The 23,270-nt window shown below is 43.8% G+C and overlaps 1 protein-coding gene across 1 annotated transcript; it reads left to right on the top strand.

Moving 5' to 3' along the window:
- Positions 1-7,113: 7,113 nt before the first annotated feature.
- LOC311128650 (BRCA1-associated protein-like) lies at positions 7,114-18,359 on the top strand. Its single transcript, XM_084160846.1, has 13 exons — positions 7,114-7,591; positions 8,016-8,177; positions 8,428-8,677; positions 11,409-11,598; positions 11,718-11,831; positions 11,934-12,082; positions 12,581-12,656; positions 12,790-12,928; positions 13,051-13,160; positions 15,348-15,437; positions 15,588-15,691; positions 16,054-16,193; positions 16,337-18,359. The coding sequence occupies exons 1-13, from the start codon at positions 7,513-7,515 to the stop codon at positions 16,549-16,551; spliced, it is 1,818 nt and encodes a 605-aa protein (XP_084016972.1). The 5' UTR covers positions 7,114-7,512; the 3' UTR covers positions 16,552-18,359.
- The last annotated feature ends 4,911 nt before the right edge of the window (positions 18,360-23,270 follow it).

Here is a 23,270-nt window from a genome sequence, read left to right on the forward strand (position 1 = left end):
TAAGTCGCCGTTCGAGCCATTGAATCAAATACCCCTCAAGATGCTGTCTATCAAGACGGCACTGTTGCTCTCCTTGACTACCGCTAAGCGTGTCAGTGATTTGTGTGCCCTGTCGACGAGACCCGACTGCCTTGCCATTAATGGCGATCTGAGCAGAGCGGTGTTACGTCCTAACCCGGCGTTTGTGCCGAAGGTTATTAGCAGTGCATATAGATCACAGACCGTGGAGTTGTGGGCTTTTTCTCCCCCTCCTCATGGGGAGAGGAGTGAGGAAAAGCTTCATTGTCTGTGCCCAGTGCGCGCTTTGGCGTGTTACGTTGAGCGCACAGCAGCGATTAGGTCATCGCCTCAGCTGTTTGTGTGTCACGGTGCGGCTGCATTAGGTAGACCACTTTCAAAACAGCGATTGTCTCATTGGCTTTGTGAAGGTATTGAGACAGCTTACGAGGCAGCGGGGCGACAACTGCCTCAGGGTATCAGAGCTCACTCCACTCGTGGAGTAGCAGCTTCTACTGCCCTCTTCAGAGGAACAGGGGTAGAGGATATTTGTAGAGCAGCGTCATGGTCGACACCGTCTCCATTTATCCGTTTCTATCTATTAGATATGTCTTCTAACTCTTTGGCTCGATCTGTACTCAGCGTGGCTGAAGGGAGATCTTGAGCAAGAAAGAGAGGGAAAAAGCAGGACTGTGGACATGGGAGATAGAAACAGACATATTCTGTTTCTATCTATTAGATATGCCTTCTAACTCTTTGGCTCGATCTGTACTCAGCGTGGCTGAAAGGAGATCTTGAGCAAGAAAGAGAGGAAAAAAGCAGGACTGTGGACATTGGTGTTCATCAGGTCCGCTTTGGTTAGGAAGACATATTCTGGACAGATATGTTTTCTAACTCTTTGGCTCGGTCTGTACTCAGCAAAGCTGAAAGGAGATTTTGAGCCAGGAAGAGAGGATAAAGCAGGACTATGGGCAGGTTCCCATCAGGTCCGCTTTGGTTAGGAAAACATGTTTTTTGAAAGATAGGCTTTCTATCTCTCTGGCTCGATTGTACTCAGCATAGCTGAAGGGGAATCTTGAGCTAGAAGAGAGAAAAGCAGGACGATGGACACAGGTTTCTATCAGGTCCGCTTTGGATGGAAAGCATATCTTGTGGCATGTCTCTTGACTGACAGGGTCAGTATAGTAGAGACATGTATTGAATTGACAGAATGTGAGGTCATCTATCTGATTGTTCAGTTTAGTATGACTTATATTTTGTTCCTGCCTACTAATCTCTGGGATTCCATTGAGTGAGTGAGGTGGTCTACTGTGTACATAATGTAGAGTGACACTTGGTGTCATTCCATTAGTGGTCGGTAGTGTTTTCACAGGATATTGAGGCACATCTATCTGCTAGTACAGATTAGTGTAGCTTCTATTCTGGTGATCTGGCCACTAGTCACTGGCATTGCCATTGAACTAGGTGGGGCGGGTCTTTAACCGATGACGCGGTATATTGTGACGCCCGGAGGGGTTTTTAGTTGCAGTACTGCGGGAATTGGTTGCGGCCATTGCTAGGCTTGACCTTTTCATTTTTGAATGGGAAGTGTTAGGCTCGGCAGGGAGTACATTTTGGAGCGCTACGCTCCGCCTTAAACCACTAGGAGCAGAGCTCCCCTATGGGGCGGAGCTCCACGATATAGAACGATTAGTTACCGGAGTGTAACTCCAGTTCTATGAGTGGAGCGGAGCCCCATAGGACTTAAGGCCCTGCCGACCCTCTCTAGTCTCGCTGAAGATAATATCTTGGGAGGCTGATTGAGGGGAAGCGTCCCCTCTTATAGGGACACCTGTGCTCCCATTGGCTGCAGGTGTGTGCATAATTTTGCTTCAGGCTGTTGCTGCCTTAAACCACTAGGAGCAGAGCCCCACTCATAGAACTGGAGTTACACTCCGGTAACTAATCGTTCCCAGTTGTTTTGAACGTGACAATAGTCCGCCACGGTGGACATGTCACAATACCCATAAAAACATGGAAATTGTTGCAATGGTTTTTCCGCCATTCATTTTTCACATTTTGAATTTTATTTTATATTTTGAAAATATATATAAATTAATTGTGCTTTTGGTGTAGGCTTACCTTGGCGTGACGTTTTGATAGCTGTGTAATTCTCTCTAGGACAAAGTGAGTTTTATCAAAATATTCGCCTCAATTTACTCTCAAAAATTCGCTATGCCAATTATTGATAAAAGTGACCTTGTCTGAGATAGATTTGCGCAGTTATCAAAACGTCACGCCAGGGTAAGCCTACACGAAATACAGACCTTACATAAAGGATTCGGTTCAGTCTATCGTCCCGATGAATTCTTCCCAGCTAGCTAGTTTATGCATGTGGCTACACTATCTAGCTACTTCCCGCTCCTTACTGCTACAAGCAGGAGCGAACGATACTGCCTCATGTTGTTGTGTTGCCGGCTTGCAGTGCAAACTCTCCCCTAATTAGCTTTGCAGCACTCTCCATTGACTGTAGCCCTCTCTGAATCTCTGCAACTAAAGTGGGGGGAAAAGTACTTATTATGTCTGTCGACATTAGAGTCATAACTGCAGGACTAAATATCAGCATGTTACCCTATGTAAATATTAGCATATCAGCATGTATTTACTTTATGTAAAGCTAATTTCTCACTAATCACATTAGGCTACAGCCCTATGACACTGTAGGCCTATGTGATAGTCTCATTGTATAGTTATGTTTTCCTATCACTCTGTTTTATTCACTTCAAATACATTTGCTGGAGCAAGGAAATAAATGTTATTTATACACAGCAAGTCACCTGACAATAATGGGCTACGCTCCCTTTTTATTTACCTGTCATGTCTCTGATATGAGCTGAGACGCAAGGAAGGAATCCCTAGGACTTTGCTTATTTTCGTTAGAGCTGCATAACCAAGTCCAAGTTCGTGGGCTAGAAGAACCATCCTCACATTTATATCAAATGCCACATCTCCTCTGGAGCACTCCTGCAGCCTGGACGAAGTGTAAACACTCCTAAATGCATCACGATCACCTTCACAGTGTGCACATTCTATCATGACAGAATTACAGAATCCCTGGTTGGTGGGGTCTATGGTGATTTTCAGTCCAGCGTTTAGACACTTATGGCAAATCAAATGATGTACAAGTTGGTTTATTTGAGACGTGTGGAATAAAAGCCACTGTTGGCTGGCTGCTGTCTGGTTGATCGCTGCAAGCTGTCATCTTCATCTCAACTAATTTGCGTCTCGACGCGCTGCTGCCGGCTACATCCTTTTCCTCCTCTACCTGTACTGCCACTGCCTCGATCGGCTGATCAGGATAATTTTTTCTTTCATTCACTGCTTTTCTCGCATTGGCGAACTGAGATCGCCTATTTTTATTCACATACTGTAGGTATATTCTTCGAGATTTTCTCATTTTGTCTCTCTTTACGTGGCATCTTCGCGGGAGATATTTTCAAACAAGGAAGTGCAGCGGGTCACGTGAGGCATTTTAACCAATCAGGTTGCCGGAAATGGCCTTTCAATTCTAAGGGAGGGGGTATAGCGACGATATGGTGCGATATGCAACTTTTCAGGGAAGTTAGGAACCAATATACACAAGCAGTTAGGAAAGCAAAGGCTATCTTTTTCAAACAGAAATTTGCATCCTGTAGCACTAACTCCAAAAAGTTTTGGGACACTGTAAAGTCCATGGAGAATAAGAGCACCTCCTCCCAGCTGCCCACTGCACTGAGGCTAGGAAACACTATCACCACCGATAAATCTTTCCATGCTTTCCACCTGGCTGCAACTTGCCCCCCGCTTCTCCTTCACACAAATTCAGACAGCTGATGTTCTGAAAGAGCTGCAAAATCTGGACCCCTACAAATCATCTGGGCTAGACAATCTGGACCCTTTCTTTCTAAAACTAGCCGCCGAAATTGTCGCAACCCCTATTACTAGCCTGTTCAACCTCTCTTTCGTAACGTCTGAGATCCCCAGAGATTGGAAAGCTGCCGCGGTCATCCCCCTCTTCAAAGGGGGTGACACTCTAGATCCAAACTGTTACAGACCTATATCCATCCTGCCCTGCCTTTCGAAAGTTTTTGGAAGCCAAGTTAACAAACAGATCACCAACCATTTCGAATCCCACCGTACCTTCTCCGCTATGCAATCCGGTTTCCGAGCTGGTCATGGGTGCACCTCAGCCATGCTCAAGGTCCTAAACGATATTATAACCGCGATCGATAATAGACAGTACTGTGCAGCCTTCTTCATCGACTTGGCCAAGGCTTTCGACTCTGTCAACCACCGCATTCTTATTGGCAGACTAAATAGCCTTGGTTTCTCAAATGACTGCCTCGCCTGGTTCACCAACTACTTCTCAGATAGAGTTCAATGTGTCAAATCGGAGGGCCTGTTGTCTGGACCTATGGGGTGCCACAGGGTTCAATTCTTGGGCCGACTCTTTTCTCTGTGTATACCAATGATGTTGCTCTTGCTGCTGGTGACTCTCAGATCCACCTCCACGCAGACGACACCATTTTGTATACATCTGGCCCTTCATTGGACACTGTGTTAACAAACCTCCAAACAAGCTTCAATGCCATACAACACTCCTTCAGTAGCCTCCAACTGCTCTTAAACACTAGTAAAACTAAATGCATGCTCTTCAATCGAACGCTGCTGGCACCTGCCCACCCGACTAGAATCACTACTCTCGACGGGTCTGACCTAGAGTATGTGGACAACTACAAATATCTAGGTGTCTGGTTAGACTGTAAACTCTCCTTCCAGACTCACATTAAGCATCTCCAATCCAAAGTTCAATCTAGAAACGGCTTCCTATTTCGCAACAAAGCCTCCTTCACTCATGCTGCCAAACATGCCTTTGTAAAACGGACTATCCTACCGATCCTTGACTTCGGCGATGTCATTTACAAAATAGCCTCCAACACTCTACTCAGCAAATTGGATGTAGTCTATCACAGTGCCATCCGTTTTGTCACCAAAGCCCCATATACTACCCACCACTGTGACCTGTACGCTCTTGTTGGCTGGTCCTCACTACATATTCGTCGCCAAACCCACTGGCTCCAGGCCATCTATAAATCACTGCTAGGCAAATCCCTGCCTTATCTTAGCTCATTGGTCACCATAGCAACACCCACCCGTAGTATGCGCTCCAGCAGGTATATCTCACTGGTCATCCCCAAAGCCAACACCTCCTTTGGCCACCATTCCTTCTAGTTCTCTGCTGCCAATGACTGGAACGAATTGCAAAAATCTCTGAAGCTGGAGACTCTTATCTCCCTCACTAACTTTAAGCATCAGTTGTCAGAGCACCTTACCGATCACTGCACCTGTACACAGCCCATCTGAAATGAGCCCACCCAACTACCTCATCCCCATATTGTTATTTATTTTGCGCATTTGCACCCCAGTATCTCTATTTGCACATCATCTCTTGCACATCTATCATTCCAGTTTTAATACTAATTGTAATTATTTTGCACTATGGCCTATTTATTGCCTTACCTCCATAACTTGCTACATTTGCACACACTGTATATATATTTTCTGTTGTATTTTTGACTTTATGTTTTGTTTTACCCCATATGTAACTCTGTGTTGTTGTTTTTATTGCACTGCGTTGCTTTATCTTGGCCAGGTCGCTGTTGTAAATGAGAACTTGTTCTCAACTCGCTTACCTGGTTAAATAAAGGTGAAATATAAAAATAAAATTAAAAAAAGTGTGCAAAGCTGTCATCAAAGCAAAGGGTTGCTACTTAGAAGAATCTCAAATATAAAATATTTTTGATTTGTTAAACACTTTTTGGTTACTACATGATTCCATATGTGTTATTTAATTGTTTTGATGTCTTCACTATTATTCTACAATGTAGAAATAGTACAAATAAAGAAAAACCCTGGAATGAGTAGGTGTGTCCAAACTTTTGACTGGTACTGTATATATCAAGGTGACATCTAGATGGTTATCAATATGAGTTATTTCTTGTGGAGGCCGATATCCTACTTGAAAAAAAATAATGTGAGAGAAAAAAGGGCACGTTAGCTACGTCAATGATACCCATTTGCACCTTTGCACATCGTGCAGCCCAATCAGCCACGCCAAACTGTCTTGAGTGACAACAAATCTGCAAAATTTGCTGATTCGCTTTCCATATATCCACCGCTTTCGACACACCCACTTGAACATACTCCGGTCGGCTGCAGCTACATCTACTTGAAAGCCTATAAATGCGCACTGGGTTAGTTATAAACAATCTTTGGTGCTAGTGCGCATTTGATGTTGGTCCGTATAAACAGAGAGGAAGAGAGAGGCCCAACTCCGCGGAAAATCTGTCTCCCTCCAGCAGGTGGCGTTTTTTCGTCCACCAAGCAAGGCGTTTTTGTATAGAGGTCAATGAGGGTGTCGAATTTGGTCAACCAAATAATGTATGGCTTATTTGCGAATTGAGGTTTATTTGATCGAATAGAAGTTTCGTAATGCTTACGTTGTTACAAATGTACTGATATAAGTAGGACACGTGACATACCTGCGACTTTGAGGAAAAAACACTTTATATCAGAGTTGTCTCGAGATGGCGATACATATTCATGCCATGAGGCTCTCTCTCCATTGAATAAAGGCGGTTGACGTCAACAACCCTCATCGAATATTCAAATAGGATAATGAGATGTATCAACCAATCCAAAGAAAGGATAGGCAGGAGCTAGGCAGCCCGCCGTGCCATTTGTGCACAACGATTCCCATCGTTAGGGCGGAGAGACATGTCTCTTGTCAGTATATCCAAAATATTTGGTGTAAACCGGAAACCCGGAAATAGACGTCCATGAATCGGGGTCGTCCCTAGTTACCACAGCCACAAAGTAATAAACCCCGTCCATTTTTACAATTGATCTCCTTAAAATCTGATTTTAAACCTAACCTTAACCACACTGATAACCTTATGCCTAACCATAAATTAATATTTGTTTTCATGAATTTTTACGATATAGCCAATTTGGACATTGTGGTTGTGGTAACTAGTTGATACCATGAATCGGCGTATGTGAACGTGTGTAGATTACCTTGAAAACAACGGTCGGACATCTTGGACGCAGTTCCAGTTATTCTTCTTTAGTTATTATTATTATTATTATTATTATTCCTAGGCAAACGTAGTTTCATCATGACGTCAATTGAGTAACCCGGAAGAGGTTTTCATGGGGTCAGATCCATTTTCGTAGCTAGCTGGTGAATTTTTGAAATACATATTTTTATATAATTCAGTGGTATGTGTGGGATCGTTAAAAAGTCGTTATATTAGTGTTTCGTTAAACGTCATCATTTATCCCTCTCTTTAGCCAGACATTTGCCTTGTTAACTTAGGTGCTGACGTAAGTAGCTGCTAGCTAGGTTAGCTGTAACTTGCTAGTAAGTTAGCTGTCAGCCAGTCTTTGTTTTTGTTCGGTTTTTCGTCGAGAAGAATCGTCATTCTTTCATAACACATGAGTGTATCACTGGTCGTTATCCGTCTGGAGCTCGCAGACCAGTCTCTCTCTCCACAGGATTTCCAATACACCGCCGGTAAGTTTAATCTTTTCAGTTTGATGACCGACGTCACCAACTTGCTAGATACTAACATCAGCTAGTTAGCTAGCTACTGTTAATGAGCTAGTCCACAGTGACATGTGGTGTTTGTTTTTGCACTCTTCCTTACAGGAGCATGAGGACTAGCTAGCTAGCTAACTAGGCTAAAACATGTAATATTCTGAGCCTCAGCATCAGAGTAAGTTACTCTCCCCTCTAAGCAGCAGAAACCTGCTCAGGTTACGTTTTCTGGAACATATTTGGCTCAGAGTAACTAGAGTGACTCAGCAATTATGGAAAATTATCTACACACACACACTGTTTTGGATGAAGATAATAGGTGTTGTATTGTTCCAGAAGTTGATGCTTTGTGTTTGCCTTGTCTCCCTCTTTCTACCTGTCCCCCTCTCTGCCCCTGTAGCTGAGGATATGTCCGAGGAGGATTTGCAGGAGAAAGCTCTGGGCTCAGCCAGGCTTTCTCTGAGTGGGAAGACCGAGCTGGAGAGAGCAGCAGTCCTACACCAGCATATCGGCAGCAGAGCCATGGGAGACATGGTCATCGAGACCTTCGCACCCAACCCTGGTAAAAATCAGGGTGTAGCTATATGGATTACATATTCAATGAATGCAATTCTGTACACTAACCAATGTATTATTGTTTGTTGGGGTTTAATTAATTCTGTAATAAATGCTGAGTGTGTTTATAAGGGGTTGGATGTGTTATGACATTCTGAGATTAAATAATGACTGACTAAAGAAAATGCACCTGTGAGTGTCTGTCAGACTTCATAGGAATAGAAATCTCTAGTTAAACCTCCATCTCTCCTCTGTAGATAAAGGAAAGGTTGAGCAGACTGGGGCAGAGAGAGAGGAGGGTGGAGGAGCCCGACCTCTAGAGAATCAACCAGACGGGAGGGACCCTACTGAGGGCACTACAAATGAGGGCACTACAGAGGGCAGTGCCGATGGCACAGAGATGGCTCCAGACTCGCCCTCGAAGCAGCTTCCAGACCAGATCTCCTTCTTCAGTGGAAACCCCTCAGTGGAGATAGTCCACGGCATCATGCACCTCTACAAGACCAAGTGAGTCTCTACTGCTATACGCAACACTCAGTCTAAACCCCTTGGCTTTATATTTCAATAACATTTCAGTCATTTAGTAGACTAGCTCAGTTGGTAGAACATGGTGCTTGCAACGCCAGGGTAGTGGGTTCGATTCCCGGAACCACCCATACGTAAAATCTATGCACGCATGACTAAGTCGATAAAAGTGTCTGCTAAATGGCATATATAGTACCAGACCCGTCGCCAGACCTCGGTCTTATTGGGGACATATGAAATGCATGGGAGGGCAGGGCACAATTATTATTAGCCTACAGTACATATATTTAATAATACATTCCCTCAAGTGGGGGGGGGGGCACAAGCATTTTTGGGGGCGGGCCCGGCCCCCTATGGCCCGCCCATAGCGACGGGTGTGTATAGTACCAATCAAAAGTTTGGACACACCTACTCATTCAAGGATTTTTCTTTATTTTTACTATTTTCTACATTGTAGAATAATAGTGAAGACATCAAAACTATGAAATAACACATATGGAATCATGTAGTAACCAAAAATGTGTTAAACAAATCAAAATATTTTATATTTGAGGTTCTTCAAAATAGCCACCCTTTACCTTGATGACAGCTTTGCACACTCTTGGCATTCTCTCAACCAGCTTCATGAGGAATGCTTTTCCAACAGTCTTGAAGAAGTTCCCACATATGCTGAGCACTCGTTGGCTGCTTTTCCGTCACTGCACAGTCCAACTCATCCAACCCATCTTAATTGGGTTGAGGTCGGGGGATTGTGGAGGCCAGGCCATCTGATGCAGCACTCCATCACTCTCCTTGGTCAAATAGCCCTTACACAGCTTGGAGGTGTGTTGGGTCATTGTCCTGTTGAAAAACAAATGATAGTCCCACTAAGCCCAAACCAGGTGGGATGGCGTATTGCTGCAAAATGCTGTGGTAGCCATGCTGGTTAAGTGTGCCTTGAATTCTAAATAAATCAGACAGTGTCACCAGCAAAGCACCCCCACACCATAACACCTCCTCCTCCATGATTTACGGTGGGAACTACACATGCAGAGATCATCCATTCACCCACACCGTGTCTCACAAAGACACAGCGGTTGGAACCAAAAATCTCAAATTTGGACAGATTTCCACCGGTCTAATGTCTATTGCTCGTGATTCTTGGCCCAAGCAAGTCTCTTCCTCTTATTGGTGTCCATTAGTAGTGGTTTCTTTGCAGCAATTTCGAACATGAAGGCCTGATTCAGTCTCCTCTGAACAGTTGTTGAGATGTGTCTGTTACTTATTGCCTTACCTCCATAACTTACTACATTCGCACACACTGTATATATATTTTATGTTGTATTTTTGACTTTATGTTTTGTTTACCCCATATGTAACTCTGTGTTGTTGTTTTTATCACACTGCTTTGCTATATCTTGGCCAGGTCGCAGTTGTAAATGAGAACTTGTTCTCAACTGGCTTACCTGGTTAAATACAAAAATAAAACTTGAACTCTGTGAAGCATTTATTTGGGCTGCAATTTCTGAGGCTGGTAATGAACTTATCGTCTGCAGCAGAGGTAACTCTGGGTCTTCCGTTCCTGTGGCGTTCCTCATGAGAGCCTGTTTCATCATAGCGCTTGATGGGTTTTGTGACTGCACTTTCAGTTCTTAATGTTCCGGCTTCTTCACCTGTGGGATTGTTTGAGACCAGCCAGCCGGACAGCTGATTAAACTGTGGGTTTCCACAACCAAAGAATTTCTGCACAAACTGTCAGAAACCGTCTCATGGAAGCTGATCTGCGTGCTTGTCGTCCTCACCAGGGTCTTGAACTGACTGCAGTTCGGCGTGTCGTAACCGACTCAAATGGGCAAATGCTCCCCTTCGATGGCCATTGGCACGCTGGAGAAGTGTGCTCTTCAAGGATGAATCCCGGTTTCAACTGTACTGGGCAGATGGCAGACAGCGTGCGTGTATGGCGTTGTGTGGGTGAGCAGTTTGCTGAGTGCCCCATGGTGGCGGTGGGGTATGGGCAGGCATAAGCTACAAACAACAAACACATTGTATTTTATCGATGGCAATTGGAATGCACAGAGATACCTAGATGAGATCCTGAGGCCCATTGTCGTGCCATTCATCCACCGCCATCACCTCATGTTTCAGCATGATAATGCACGGTCCCATGTTGCAAGGATCTGTACACAATTCCTGGAAGCTGAAAAATGTCCCAATTATTCCATGGCCTGCATACTCACCAGACATGTCACCCGTTGAGCATGTTTGGGATGCTCTGGACCGCCAATATCCAGCAACTTCACACAGCCATTGAAGAGGGGTGGGACAACATTCCACAGGCCACAATCAACAGCCTGATCAACTCTATGTGAAGGAGATGTGCCGCGCTGCATGAGGCAAATGGTGGTCACACCAGATACTGACTGGTTTTCTGATCCACGCCCCTACTTAAAAAAAAAAAAAGTTATCTGTGACCAACAAATGCATATCTGTATTCCCAGTCATGTGAAATCCATAGATTAGAGCCTAATGAATTTACTTAAATTGACTGATTTTCTTATATTAACTGTCAGTAAAATCTTTGAATTTGTTGAATGTTGCGTTTATATTTTTGTTCAGTGTACATACATACAGTCTATCCTTAGTAACTACAGTACACCAAAGATATTATAGTTTATTGACAAGATATCTCACTGGCATTGAGACAATTTGGTTTCCCCTGTCTGTCCCGTCGCAGCAAGATGACATCACTGACTGAGGACGTGCGTCGGAGTGCCATGCTGTGTATCCTGACCGTCCCCTCCACCATGACCAGCCACGACCTCATGAAGTTTGTGGCACCTTTTTATGATGTCATGGAGCACATGAAGATCATACGAGACTCCACCCCTAACCAGTATATGGTGCTGATTAAGTTCAGTAGCCAGGTGAGATGAGTAAGGTCATAGAACACTGCTTTTGTTGTATTTTAAGGTCTGCTTATAAACTGTGTAATTATTTTCTCGGTCTCTCTCTCACTTTCTCTCTACCCCCCCCTCCCCTTCAGGCTGATGCAGATAGTTTCTACACAGCGTGTAATGGCCGTACGTTCAACTCCATAGAGGATGCAGTCTGCCAGCTGGTCTATGTGGAGAGAGCCGAGGTCATGAAGTCTGAGCAGGTGCAGTATGTACACTAGTACCTCTGAAGACTGTCTTAGCAGTGCACCTGCAGGACATAGATTATAATAATCTTTCTCTCGCTCCCTCCCTCCCACCCCAAGGGCGCCAGTCTTCCAGTGATGGAGCTGACAGAGCTTCCTAAGTGTACCGTGTGTCTGGAGAGGATGGACGAGTCAGTGAATGGGGTTCTCACTACACTCTGTAACCACAGCTTCCACAGCCTGTGTCTGCAACGCTGGGAGGACGCCTCGTGAGTGTATATACTAGCACATTCAACTCACAACTAGGGCCGGGACGATACCACTATTGCAATGTTTTTTCCATGGCAAAAATGAAAACACGAAGCAGACCTCACTCTTTGGTCCTTTAAAAACCTGCTGTATGTAAAAAATGGTGTGCTATAGCTTGGAAAATAAATAAATGTGACTCAAACATAATGATGTTTGTTTCCAACATTAGGGCTGTTTTCGTGTTTTGTTTCCATGCCAGGAGGATACTAACGAGTATGGCGATACTGGTATCGTCCCGGCCCTACTCTTTACATGGCCCTGTCTTTCTTTCTCCATCCTTCCTCTCTCTGGCCAGTGAATGACCGTCATGTGCTGCTGTTTTATCCCAGTGTTTTGGATGAGTTCTTTTGTGACACATTTGAACAATATGCCATTGGGTTTTAGCATGGGGACAAAAAAAGTGGTAGCTGGTAGTTTTGATGTGTGTGTGTGTAAAGGTGTTGACTGTTCTATTCCAGGTGTCCTGTGTGTCGGTACTGCCAGACCCCAGAGCCTGTAGAGGAGAACAAGTGCTTTGAATGTGGAGTACAGGAGGTAAACACATTATTTACACACTAAAACTACATACATTTGCATATCTCTACAGGTACTCCTGTCATTTACAGTTGCTATTGGTATAAAAATGAGCACAGCTGATGTTTTCCTTCCTATGCCCCTCCCCCTCCAGAACCTGTGGATCTGTCTGATCTGTGGTCATATCGGCTGTGGTCGCTACGTCAGTCGTCATGCCTACAAACACTTTGAAGAGACGCAACACACTTATGCCATGCAGCTCACTAACCACCGTGTCTGGGACTATGCTGGAGGTACAGCAGACTGTAGAGTTCAGGCTTCTGTCTGTATATTTAAACTCCAGTGTATATAAAACACTGTGTGTAGCACTGCGAAGGTGCTTAACTGATTGTGTGTGCGTGCGTCTGTATTGTAGATAACTATGTTCACAGGCTGGTGGCCAGTAAGACTGATGGGAAGATGGTTCAGTATGGGTGTGAAGGAGAAACCTGCCATGAGGAAAAGATAGACGCACTGCAATTAGAGGTGTGTTTTTGGTTTTACTATCCTTGTGGGGACTAGAAGTCCTCACAAGGATGACAATTCAGACAAGTGGGGACATTTCGCCGGTCCCCACAAGGAACAAGGCTATTTTAAGCTTAGGGCTAGAATTAGGGGTTAGGTCAAGGGTTCCCAAACTTTTTTGGTCCACGACCCCATTTTGATATCAAAAAATTCTCACGACCCCAACCATGTGAAAAAAATTAGGTAATTAACAGCCAATGTTTACTTTATTTGGGGCTATGGCAGTCAATTGAAATACATTACAACAGTATTTCTGATTTGTCTTCTCAACTCACCATCCCATACTAATGAGATGGGTGTGCTTGATGTATGTTGCGTCAGAGCTTTTGAAAGTCAGGGGGTGTGGTCGAAAGTGCGCACCTAATCTCTGCTCACATCCAACCTGGATCGATATTTGGTTTTAATGCAGACGAGCACTGAATCCAGCTTCACACAGATATGAGCTGGCGAAGGGTACCATGAGTTTTAATGCTCAGAGGTAGGGCTGTGGCAGTCATAGCCACGCATAGCCAACAAGCCATTAATGCAGACCTTTGGAACGTCTAAATTTAAAAAAGTCTAATAAATCCATTTAATATAGCCTACACTATCACAATAAATCCATTGTTTATTTTAGACAGGTCTAAAGAAACATGATATGAAGAAAGTATAGTCTATTTCAGAAGAACAGAATAACATACTCTGAGTTGTCCTCTGAGGGGCCCCGTGTAGCTCAGTTGGTAGAGCATGGCACTTGCAACGCCAGGGTTGTGGGTTCGTTTCCCACGGGGGGCCAGTTTGAAAAGAAAAAATGTATGCACTCACTAACTGTAAGTCGCTCTGGATAAGAGTGTCGGCTAAATTACTAGAATGTAAAAAAAGTAAATGTTAGGCCCTGATCTGGCTATGCCATATGGCTGTGGGCTACACTAGTTCATTTAGCAGACAAGATTTGCTTAGAATTCCGTGGCATTATTTTATATTATTTTATAGTATAAAGAATACAATTGAACATAGCTGAATAAAATAGAAAGGATGTTTTCTCCAAACGATTTCCAAGGAAGTGTACACATGCGGCTATTCTGTGTTGAGCGGTTAACAAATAAACAGGTCCTCCTATATGCTTCATTTAGAGTTATTTATGCAACTTTAGTTGTGATTCAAACGTTGGGCTATATGTTTTGAGGCTGCATGATGCGACTCTAATGATGATTTTTTAAAAGTTGCATGAAAGGCATGAGCTCTGCTTTGTTTCTTGTGCAGGCTGCACACACTTCATCATTCTCTCATTCACAATTTGACAAGCTCTTGATAATATTCTCACCAAGCCTCAAATTTCCTGGCGGTAGGTGTGTGGCCGTAATGCCCCCTAAAAAATCCATGCCTTTTGCGGCCAAAGTGGCCATTTTGCCCTTGGGCTGAATATAATAAATATAATTCTCGGCTGCCGTGCTCCGAAGCACCTCTCACTCACATGGCTCTCTCAACTATCTCAATTCTTATTAGCCAATGCCCGTCACGTGATCGGGTCCTTCTCACAGGCATCTCAGCTAAGAAGTAGGCTACAAGTGAAGACAGACACATCGGGGACGCAACTGCGCGAATTCCGAGGCGCATATTGAAGATGTTAGAAGAACTGTCCACATTTAGCCTACTTTTCGTTAGCTAACAAGATGAGTAGGCCTAACGAACAGCAATACCACTAGCCTATGTCAATCTACTATCCCCCATAGTACAAAAGTTGACCTATTCTATTGGTCAACTTGTCATTCTGTGCAATAAATAAATATTCCAAACATACTCTGGGACAGTTGTGGGATGAGAGAGATCCCAAATTAATACAACCACTCGCATCAAAAAAACGTTTTAGAGTGATTAAGCTGATGCAACAGATCAGAACGTTTAGCTTACAATGTTGTTGGTTAGGTTAAGGGTTAGGGAAAATACGATTTTGAATGGGAATACTTTTTTTGTTTCCACAAGGATAGTAAAACAAGTTTGTGTGTGTGTGTGACACCCTATTTTACATTTGAATGTAATTATATCACCTTACAGTTTGAGGTGTTATATAATATGGCAAAAAAGTGTGACACCTATTGTTAGTTAACATGGCACACAGGTGTTACAGAAGATTTGTCTCCCCCAGAATGATCTTTCCTCTTCCTGCAGTACTCTTACCTGCTAACGAGTCAACTGGAGTCCCAGCGCATTTACTGGGAGAATAAGATAGTTCACCTGGAGAAGGATACAGCGGAGGAGGTAGGAATCGATGCTGCATGTCTATCTGTCCATTCACCTAAGTGTGTACATGTGTTTGGAGTGTGTGTGTGTGTACGCATCTGTCCAGCTGAATGTCTGATTAATGTATGCTTGGTGTGTGCGTACGCTCATGCTCTGTGTGTGTTTTAGATCAACAACATGAAGGCCAAATTTAAGGAGACCATAGATCGCTGTGATAACCTGGAGCGTCGGCTGGGAGAGCTGGCCAAAGACAAACAGAGCATGGACAAGAAGTAGGTGGAGCCTCTCACACTGCAGCTGTCAATCATCCTGACACATTAGAATGTTAGAATCTGTAGAATCTGCTTGTGGTACATAGTCATGCTGTACGTCATCATTCTACATATACATATTAGTCATTTAGCAGACGCTCTTATCCAGAGCGGCTTACAGTTAGTGAGTGCATACATTTTTCATAGTGGCCCCCCGTGGGAATCAAACCCACAACCCTGGCGTTACAAGCGCCATACTCTAACAACTATTTGTTATTGAGAATCTGTGTGTCTCGGTAGCACCATCTTTCTGTGGGTGGTAGGTACATATTCATGCTGTATGTCCCCATTCTCTCTGTCTGTGTGTGTGTGTGTCCCCCCAGGTGTGGTCAGCTGTCGACCCGTGTGACGAAGCTTGGTCAGGAGTTGAAGGAGGAACAGGAAATGAACCGCTGTCTGCGAGCCAATCAGGTTCAACTACAGGCCCAGCTGGCCGAGGAGGAGCGCAAGGCAAGAGAGACGGGTGAGTCAGAGGGGGAGGGAGAGACTAGAACCTAATTCTAGGTGAGTCAGAGGGAGACTAGAGCCCTACTTTGTGGATATAATCTCTATCTGGGTGTGTAATGGATGACAATATTATTTAAACATCCTATCTCCCTCCTCCAGGCGAGCGTAAGGACGGGGTGATAGCAGAGCTCCAGGAGCAGCTGAGAGATGTGATGTTTTACCTGGAGACCCAGCAGCAGATAGAAGGTCTTCCTCCAGAGACCAGGACTGAGATACAGGAAGGACACATCAACATCGGCGCAGCAGCCACTCCCGCCCCAGGACCCTCCGCCATAGGCAGAGGCCGCAGGGGGCGGTCCAAAAGGGGGAAGTAGAGGACACAACCAGGAAGTTGAGAGAGGAAGGGAAGTCGGATGCCGGAAGTGACCCACCAAAATGACATTATTAAAGTGTGTGTGAGTGCGTGAGTGTTTGCGCTTTTGTGTGAGTGCGTGCGTGTTTGCGCATTTGTGTGTGTTTGTGCTTTGCAAAAGGACTCTGGCTCCTTAGACACTACTCAAGAGATGAAGGGGTCAGAAGTTAGGTGTATATCTCTGCTTTAAGGCGCCCACTTTGCTGAATGAAAAAATAATGATTGATTTGAAAGAGGTTTGCTCTTCTCCCTCCTTCCACACATTTTTTTGGGTTGACCTGCTAGTTTACTTCCTCAAAGGAGGAGGAGAGATTCATGGGAATAAGGAAATGAGGAAACCGGACAGTAGTTGTCAAAAGAAAGAAAGAAAATACCTCGCATGTTTAAATATGCAGGTTTTTCCAAATGAAAATCAGTACATTTTTGTAAGTACAGGTGTTACTACAGTATAAATGAGTTGTTTAGAAAGTGTGCTGGATCAGTGTGAGGTTCACTACCAGCTGGTTCTCAGCACTTTTGTCATCTGTTTTATCAAACATCTGATTCTGATCTGTTTTCACGGATCTCATGAAACGTCATTACTCAGTCCTATCGTGAGAATGGGTTTTCTGCACTTTTTTCATTTTTATAATTTTAACGCGTCAGAACTGAAGATCAGAGATTTAAGTCAAGTGCTGAAATGTTTAATTTCTCAATTTATGAATGACATGTGTCAGACCTGTAGACTTAATAGACTGGCACAGGATTACGTGGCTGATGCTTTGGCATTCCTACACAGCTGAGATGTGCACCTGCACAATCTAGAATATATAATACCAGGGATTGACATCAAGGGTTGCCCTATTTCCTTGGGCAAGTGAATTTAGCAGTCGCGCAAGTTGAGCCTGCACTGAGGTTTCACTATTGGGCAGGTGATTTTTTTGTAAAGAAATGTTTTGTGTTAAAATAACCAAACAGCAAATAATTCCAGTAGTCTAAAACGGATCTTTCTGGTTCCTCCTGATTGTTTAAGGAAAAGACAGAGAATTTATCGCATTTATAGTCGGGCAAATTTAGCCAGCCGCTAATATTTTGAAAATACAAAGAATTCCAGTACTGATCTTTCTGGTTCCTCCCCTATGTGTAGGTGAAAGGCAGGCAATATATGGCACTACTGCGTGTAAATAGCAAATCATTTTTGGGGGGCAAGTAATCAGAATCTTCGGACAAGTGCCTAGCACATTTTAATGTCAATCCCTGTAATACAGTACAATACTCTACAAATACAGTTTTACTCCTGTTTCCATGCACCACCCTGTATGTATGTGACGACCATATTCTTCACTAACAACACACCTCGGGCAAGCATGAAAGAGCACCCTATTGCCTCTATACTGACCATTATGAGCTGTTTCCGTTCCTTGTTTGCGTTCCTGTGTGTTTGTGTTGCATTGCTAAAAGGCTACCAGTATTTTCTGTTCAGGCACAGCTTTCCCCTATAGTTTAACATCAATATTGTTAAAGCATGGTATCCAGGTCAACATAGACATTCAAACAGTACACAGCTGCATACTACCTTTTATTTTAGCGAACTTTCAGCAGTTTAAGTTTGCACTGTGTGTTTTGTATTCATGTTGTTAAAGCTCTCAGTAAATTATTATGTTACCATTTGTACTGGGTGATGGTGTTTGTTGTTCAGTAATGTGTGGTTCTATCTCAGTTGATTATTGAATGCTGTTGCTTTAAGTAGGTTGTTAGGGGACAAAATTAAACTTTGGTTCTGGTGTTATACTTTGTATTCCATGTTATAGAAAAGCTTCGCAGGAACACGATATATGATATACTTTATTGTCCCCGAGGGAAAATTTGATTTGGACAATAGAGTGCTGCTGCTTCCACAGACACTGAGTGTACAAAACATTAGGAACACCTTCCTAATATTGAGTTGCACCCCTTTTTGCCCTCAGAACAGCCTCAATTCGTCGTGGGCACGGACTCTACAAGGTGTCGAAAGCATTCCACAGGGATGCTGGCCCGTGTTGACTCCAATGCTTCCCACAGCTGTGCCAAGTTGGCTGGATGTCCTTTGGATGGTGGAACATTCTTGACACGCACAGGAAACTGTTGAGTGTGAAAAACCAAGCAGCGTTGCAGTTCTTGAAACACACAAACCGGTGGGCCTGGCACCTACTACCATACCCTGTTCAAAGGCACTTAAATCAATTGTCTTGCCCATTCACCCTTAATGGCACACATACACAATCCATGTCTCTAGGCTTGAAAATCCTTCTTTAACCTGTCTCCTCCTGTTTATCTATACTGATTGAAGTGATTTTACATGTGACATCAATAAGGGATCATATCTTTCACCTCGGCAGTCTGTCATGGAAAGAGCAGGTGTTCCTAATGTTTTGTACACTCAGTGTAGATACATACACTATATATACAAAAGTATGTGGACACCCCTTCAAATGAGTGGATTCGGCTATTTCAGCCACACCCGTTGCTGACAGGTGTATAAAATCGAGCACACAGCCATGCAATCTCCATACACAATCATTGGCAGTAGAATGGCCTTACTGAAGAGTGTGACTGTTAACGTGGCACCGTCATAGGATGCCACCTTTCCAACAAGTTAGTTCGTCAAATTTCTGCCCTGCTAGAGCTGCCCTGGTCAACTGTAAGTGCTGTTATTGTGAAGTGGAAACGTCTAGGACCAACAACGGCTCAGCCGCGAAGTGGTAGGCCACACAAGCTCACAGAACGGGATCGCTGAAGCACGTAAAGATCGTCTGTCCCCCGGTTGCAACACTTACTACAGAGTTCCAAACTGTCTCTGGAAGCAATGTCAGCACAATAACTGTTCGCCGGTAGCTTCATGAAATGGGTTTCCATGGCCGAGAAGCCGCACACAAGCCTAAGATCACCATGTGAAATTCCAAGCGTCGGCCAGAGTGGTGTAAAGCTCGCAGCCATTGGACTCTGGAGCAGTGGAAACGCGTTCTCTGGAGTGATGAATCACGCTTCACCATCTGGCAGTCCGACGGACGAATCTGTGTTTGGCGGTGCCAGGAGAACGCTACCTGCCCCAATACATAGTGCCAACTGTAAAGTTTGGTGTAGTAGTAATAATGGTCTGAGGCTGTTTTTCATGTTTCGGGCTAGTGAAGGGAACTCTTAACAGTGAAGGGAAATCTTAACGCTACAGCATACAATGACATTGTAGATGATTCTGTGCTTCCAACTTTGTGGCAACAGTTTGGGGAAGGCCCTTTCCTGTTTCAGCATGACAATGCCCCCGTGCACAAAGCGAGGTCCATACAGAAATGGTTTGTCGAGATCGGTGTGGAAGAACTTGACTGGCCTGCACAGAGCCCTGACCTCAACCCCATCAAACACCTTTGGGATGAATTGGAACGAAGACTGCGAGCCAGGCCTAATCGCCCAACATCAGTGCCCGACCTCACTAATACTCTTGTGAATGAATGGAAGTAAGTCCCTGCAGCAATGTTCCAACATCTAGTGGAAAACCTTCACAGAAGAGTGGAGGCTGTTAAAGCAGCAAAATATATGAATGCCCATGATTTTGGAATGAGATGTTCAACAAGCAGGTGTCCACATACTTTTGTCAATGTAGTGTAAATACATAGGATCTATTGAGAATAAGACCCCATCATACACCCCCCTCCCCACCAACACAAAATGTTCATAAATTCGTCAGAATACAAAACACTATTTTATGAGGATATGACTTACCATTGCTGAGATATCTTAGTTTCAAGTTATCGCAAAAGGTCAGAAAGGTCACAAACAGGTCAATGTTAATCCCTAGTCAATAATGGCACCAAATCACCTGTCTGGATTTTTTTATTCAACACGTTTTGTCCAATATTTTATATATTAAAGTTTAAGAATGTATCATGCACGGTGTGCATGCACGGATGTGTGAGTGTCACACGAGTTTGTACGAGTTGCTATCATGCTGATCTGAAGTAAAGAGGTTCAGTTGAATTGCACAACAAGCCTCCCATTTGTAGCATTTGGCAATGAGGATGGCCGAGTTGAGCTCACCTTCACCATCACCGTTTCTCCCCATACCCGGAGATCAACCTGCATAGCCGCGGGAAGTAGGGGTGCTGCAGAAACCCCCCCCCCCTAAAATTTGTTTTGTCATATATATTTATTTTTTTATGAAAGAATACGTTTCACAAAAGTAGTGCACTGGAACTTTAATAGTCCTGTATTAGTGGACCGATAGAGCAGTGCAGGCAAAAGTTCGCAGCACCCCCATCCCCAAACTACTTCCCGCGGCCATGTCAACCTGTACCATGGAATCACTGGCTGGCTTCAACCCTTCCATTTGTATATGGTAGCTGGCTGGTTTCAATCCTTCCAGTTGTATATGGTAGCTATCAATCTGTTCCAGTTGTATATGGTAGCTATCAATCTGAATGGAGCTAAAGATGCACGCAAACGGGCGATCCTACCCCAGTCTCTGCGAGGGACAACGAGTCTTCTCCACTCTACAGCCGGTGGATGATAAGTTTACATCGGTGGTTCAAGCTGTGGAGGAACACTACAGTGGCTCACGCAGTTTGATCATGTACCGTTTTCTCTTCAGACAACTAGCTCAACTGCCGGGTGAGACCATAGCACAGTTTGTCTCCTTGTTGAGAGAGCTTGTGGGACCACTCGAAAACAAATGTGTACATGATCAGTTCTTTGAAAAACACATAATGTGCTCCACTGAGGGAGAAATTGTTGTTACAGACCAATGATCAGACACTGGAGAAAGCGCTGACAATCAGAAAACAAATGGAAGTTGCTCTCACTCACCTACATAAACTACAGAGTGCATCTCAACCACAGCTGAGGCACCAGTGCAGGAAACGACTAGGGGCATAGCCTGAAAAATCTGAATAAAAATATAAATAAAATACAATAAAATAAATGACTTTATTTCTTGAAAAAGTAATGCACTGGGCCTTTACTAGTTCTGTATAAGCAGACCAATATGGCTGCGCAGGCAATTTGTTGTTGTTGCTAGTTCTGGTTCCAGTGGACATGTTACAAGAGTACCAGTCAAAAGTTTGGACACACCTACTCATTCAAATCAAATCAAATTGTATTTGCCACATGCGCCAAATACAACAGGTGTAGACCTGACAGTGAAATGCTTATTTACAAGCCCTTAACCAACAAGTAAAAAATAGATAAGTTAAAAATAAAAAATAAATAAAGAGCAGCAGTAAAATAAAATAACAGTAGGGAGGCTATATACAGGGGGTACCGGTACAGAGTCAATGGTTTTTCTTTATTTTGACTATTTTCTACATTGTAGAATAATAGTGAAGACATCAAAACTATTAAATAACACAAATGGAATCATGTAGTAACCAAAAAAGTGTTAAACAAATCAAAATATATTTTATATTTGAGATTCTTCAAAGTAGCCACCCTTTGCCTTGATGACAGCTTTGCACACTCTTGGCATTCTCTCAACCAGCTTCATGAGGTAGTCACCTGGAATGCATTTCAATTACCAGGTGTGCCTTCTTAAAAGTTAATTTGTGGAATTTCATCCTTCTTAATGTGTTTGAGCCAATCAGTTGTGTTTTGACAAGGTAGGGGTGGTATGCAGACCATATTATGGCAAGAACAGCTCAAATAAGCAAAGAGAAACGACAGTCCATCATTACTTTAAGACATGAAGGTCAGTCAATACGGAAAATGTCCAGAACTTTGAACGTTTCTTCACGTGTAGTTTCAAAAACCAGAGTTATCTCTACTGCAGAGGAGAGGTTCATTAAAGTTACTGCACCTCAGATTGCAGCCCAAATAAATGCTTCACAGAGTTCAAGTAACAGACACATCCCAACATCAACTGTTCAGCGGAGACTGCTTGAATCAGGCCTTCATGGTCGAATTTCTGCAAAGAAACCACTACTAAAGGACACCAATAAGAAGAAGAGACTTATTTGGGCCAAGAAACACGAGCAATGGACATTAGACCGATGGAAATATGTCCTTTGGTCTGATGAGTCCAAATTTGAGATTTTTGGTTCCAACCGCCGTGTCTTTGTGAGACGCAGAGTAGGTGAACGGATGAGCTCCGCATGTGTGGTTCCCACCGTGAAGCATGGAGGAGGAGGTTTGATGGGGTGGGGGTGCTTCACTGGTGACACTTTCAGTGATTTATTTAGAATTCAAGGCACACTTAACCAGCATGGCCACCACAGCATTTTACAGCGATACGCCATCCCATCTGGTTTGCGATTAGTGGGACTATCATTTGTTTTTCAACAGGTCAATGACCCAAAACCCACCTCCAGGCTGTGTAAGGGCTACTTGATCAAGAAGGAAAGTGATGGAATGCTGTATCAGATGACCTGACCTCCACAATCACCCGACCTCAACCCAGCTGAGATGGTTTGGGATGAGTTGGACCGCAGAGTGAAGGAAAAGCAGCCGACAAGTGCTTAGCATATGTGGGAACTCCTTCAAGACTGTTGGAAAAGCATTCCTCATGAAGCTGGTTGAGAGAATGCCAAGAGTGTGCAAAGCTGTCATCAAGGCAAAGGGTGGCTACTTTGAAGAATCTAAAATCTAAAATATACACTTTTTTGGTTACTACATGATTCCATGTTTTCTTTCATTGTTTTGATGTCTTCACTATTATTCTACAAGGTGTGTCCAAAATGT

Source organism: Coregonus lavaretus (genome assembly GCF_964263955.1).
Source record: "Coregonus lavaretus genome assembly, chromosome: 4".
NCBI lineage: Eukaryota > Metazoa > Chordata > Actinopteri > Salmoniformes > Salmonidae > Coregonus > Coregonus lavaretus.

Bases quoted from the DNA above. Each gene is read 5' to 3' on its own strand.
- LOC311128650 (XM_084160846.1), top strand. From the start codon at position 7,513: ATGAGTGTATCACTGGTCGTTATCCGTCTGGAGCTCGCAGACCAGTCT. The intron at 12,657-12,789 runs GTAAACACATTA...CTCCCCCTCCAG, and splicing joins TTGAATGTGGAGTACAGGAG to AACCTGTGGATCTGTCTGAT. The intron at 16,194-16,336 runs GTGAGTCAGAGG...TCCCTCCTCCAG, and splicing joins GCGCAAGGCAAGAGAGACGG to GCGAGCGTAAGGACGGGGTG.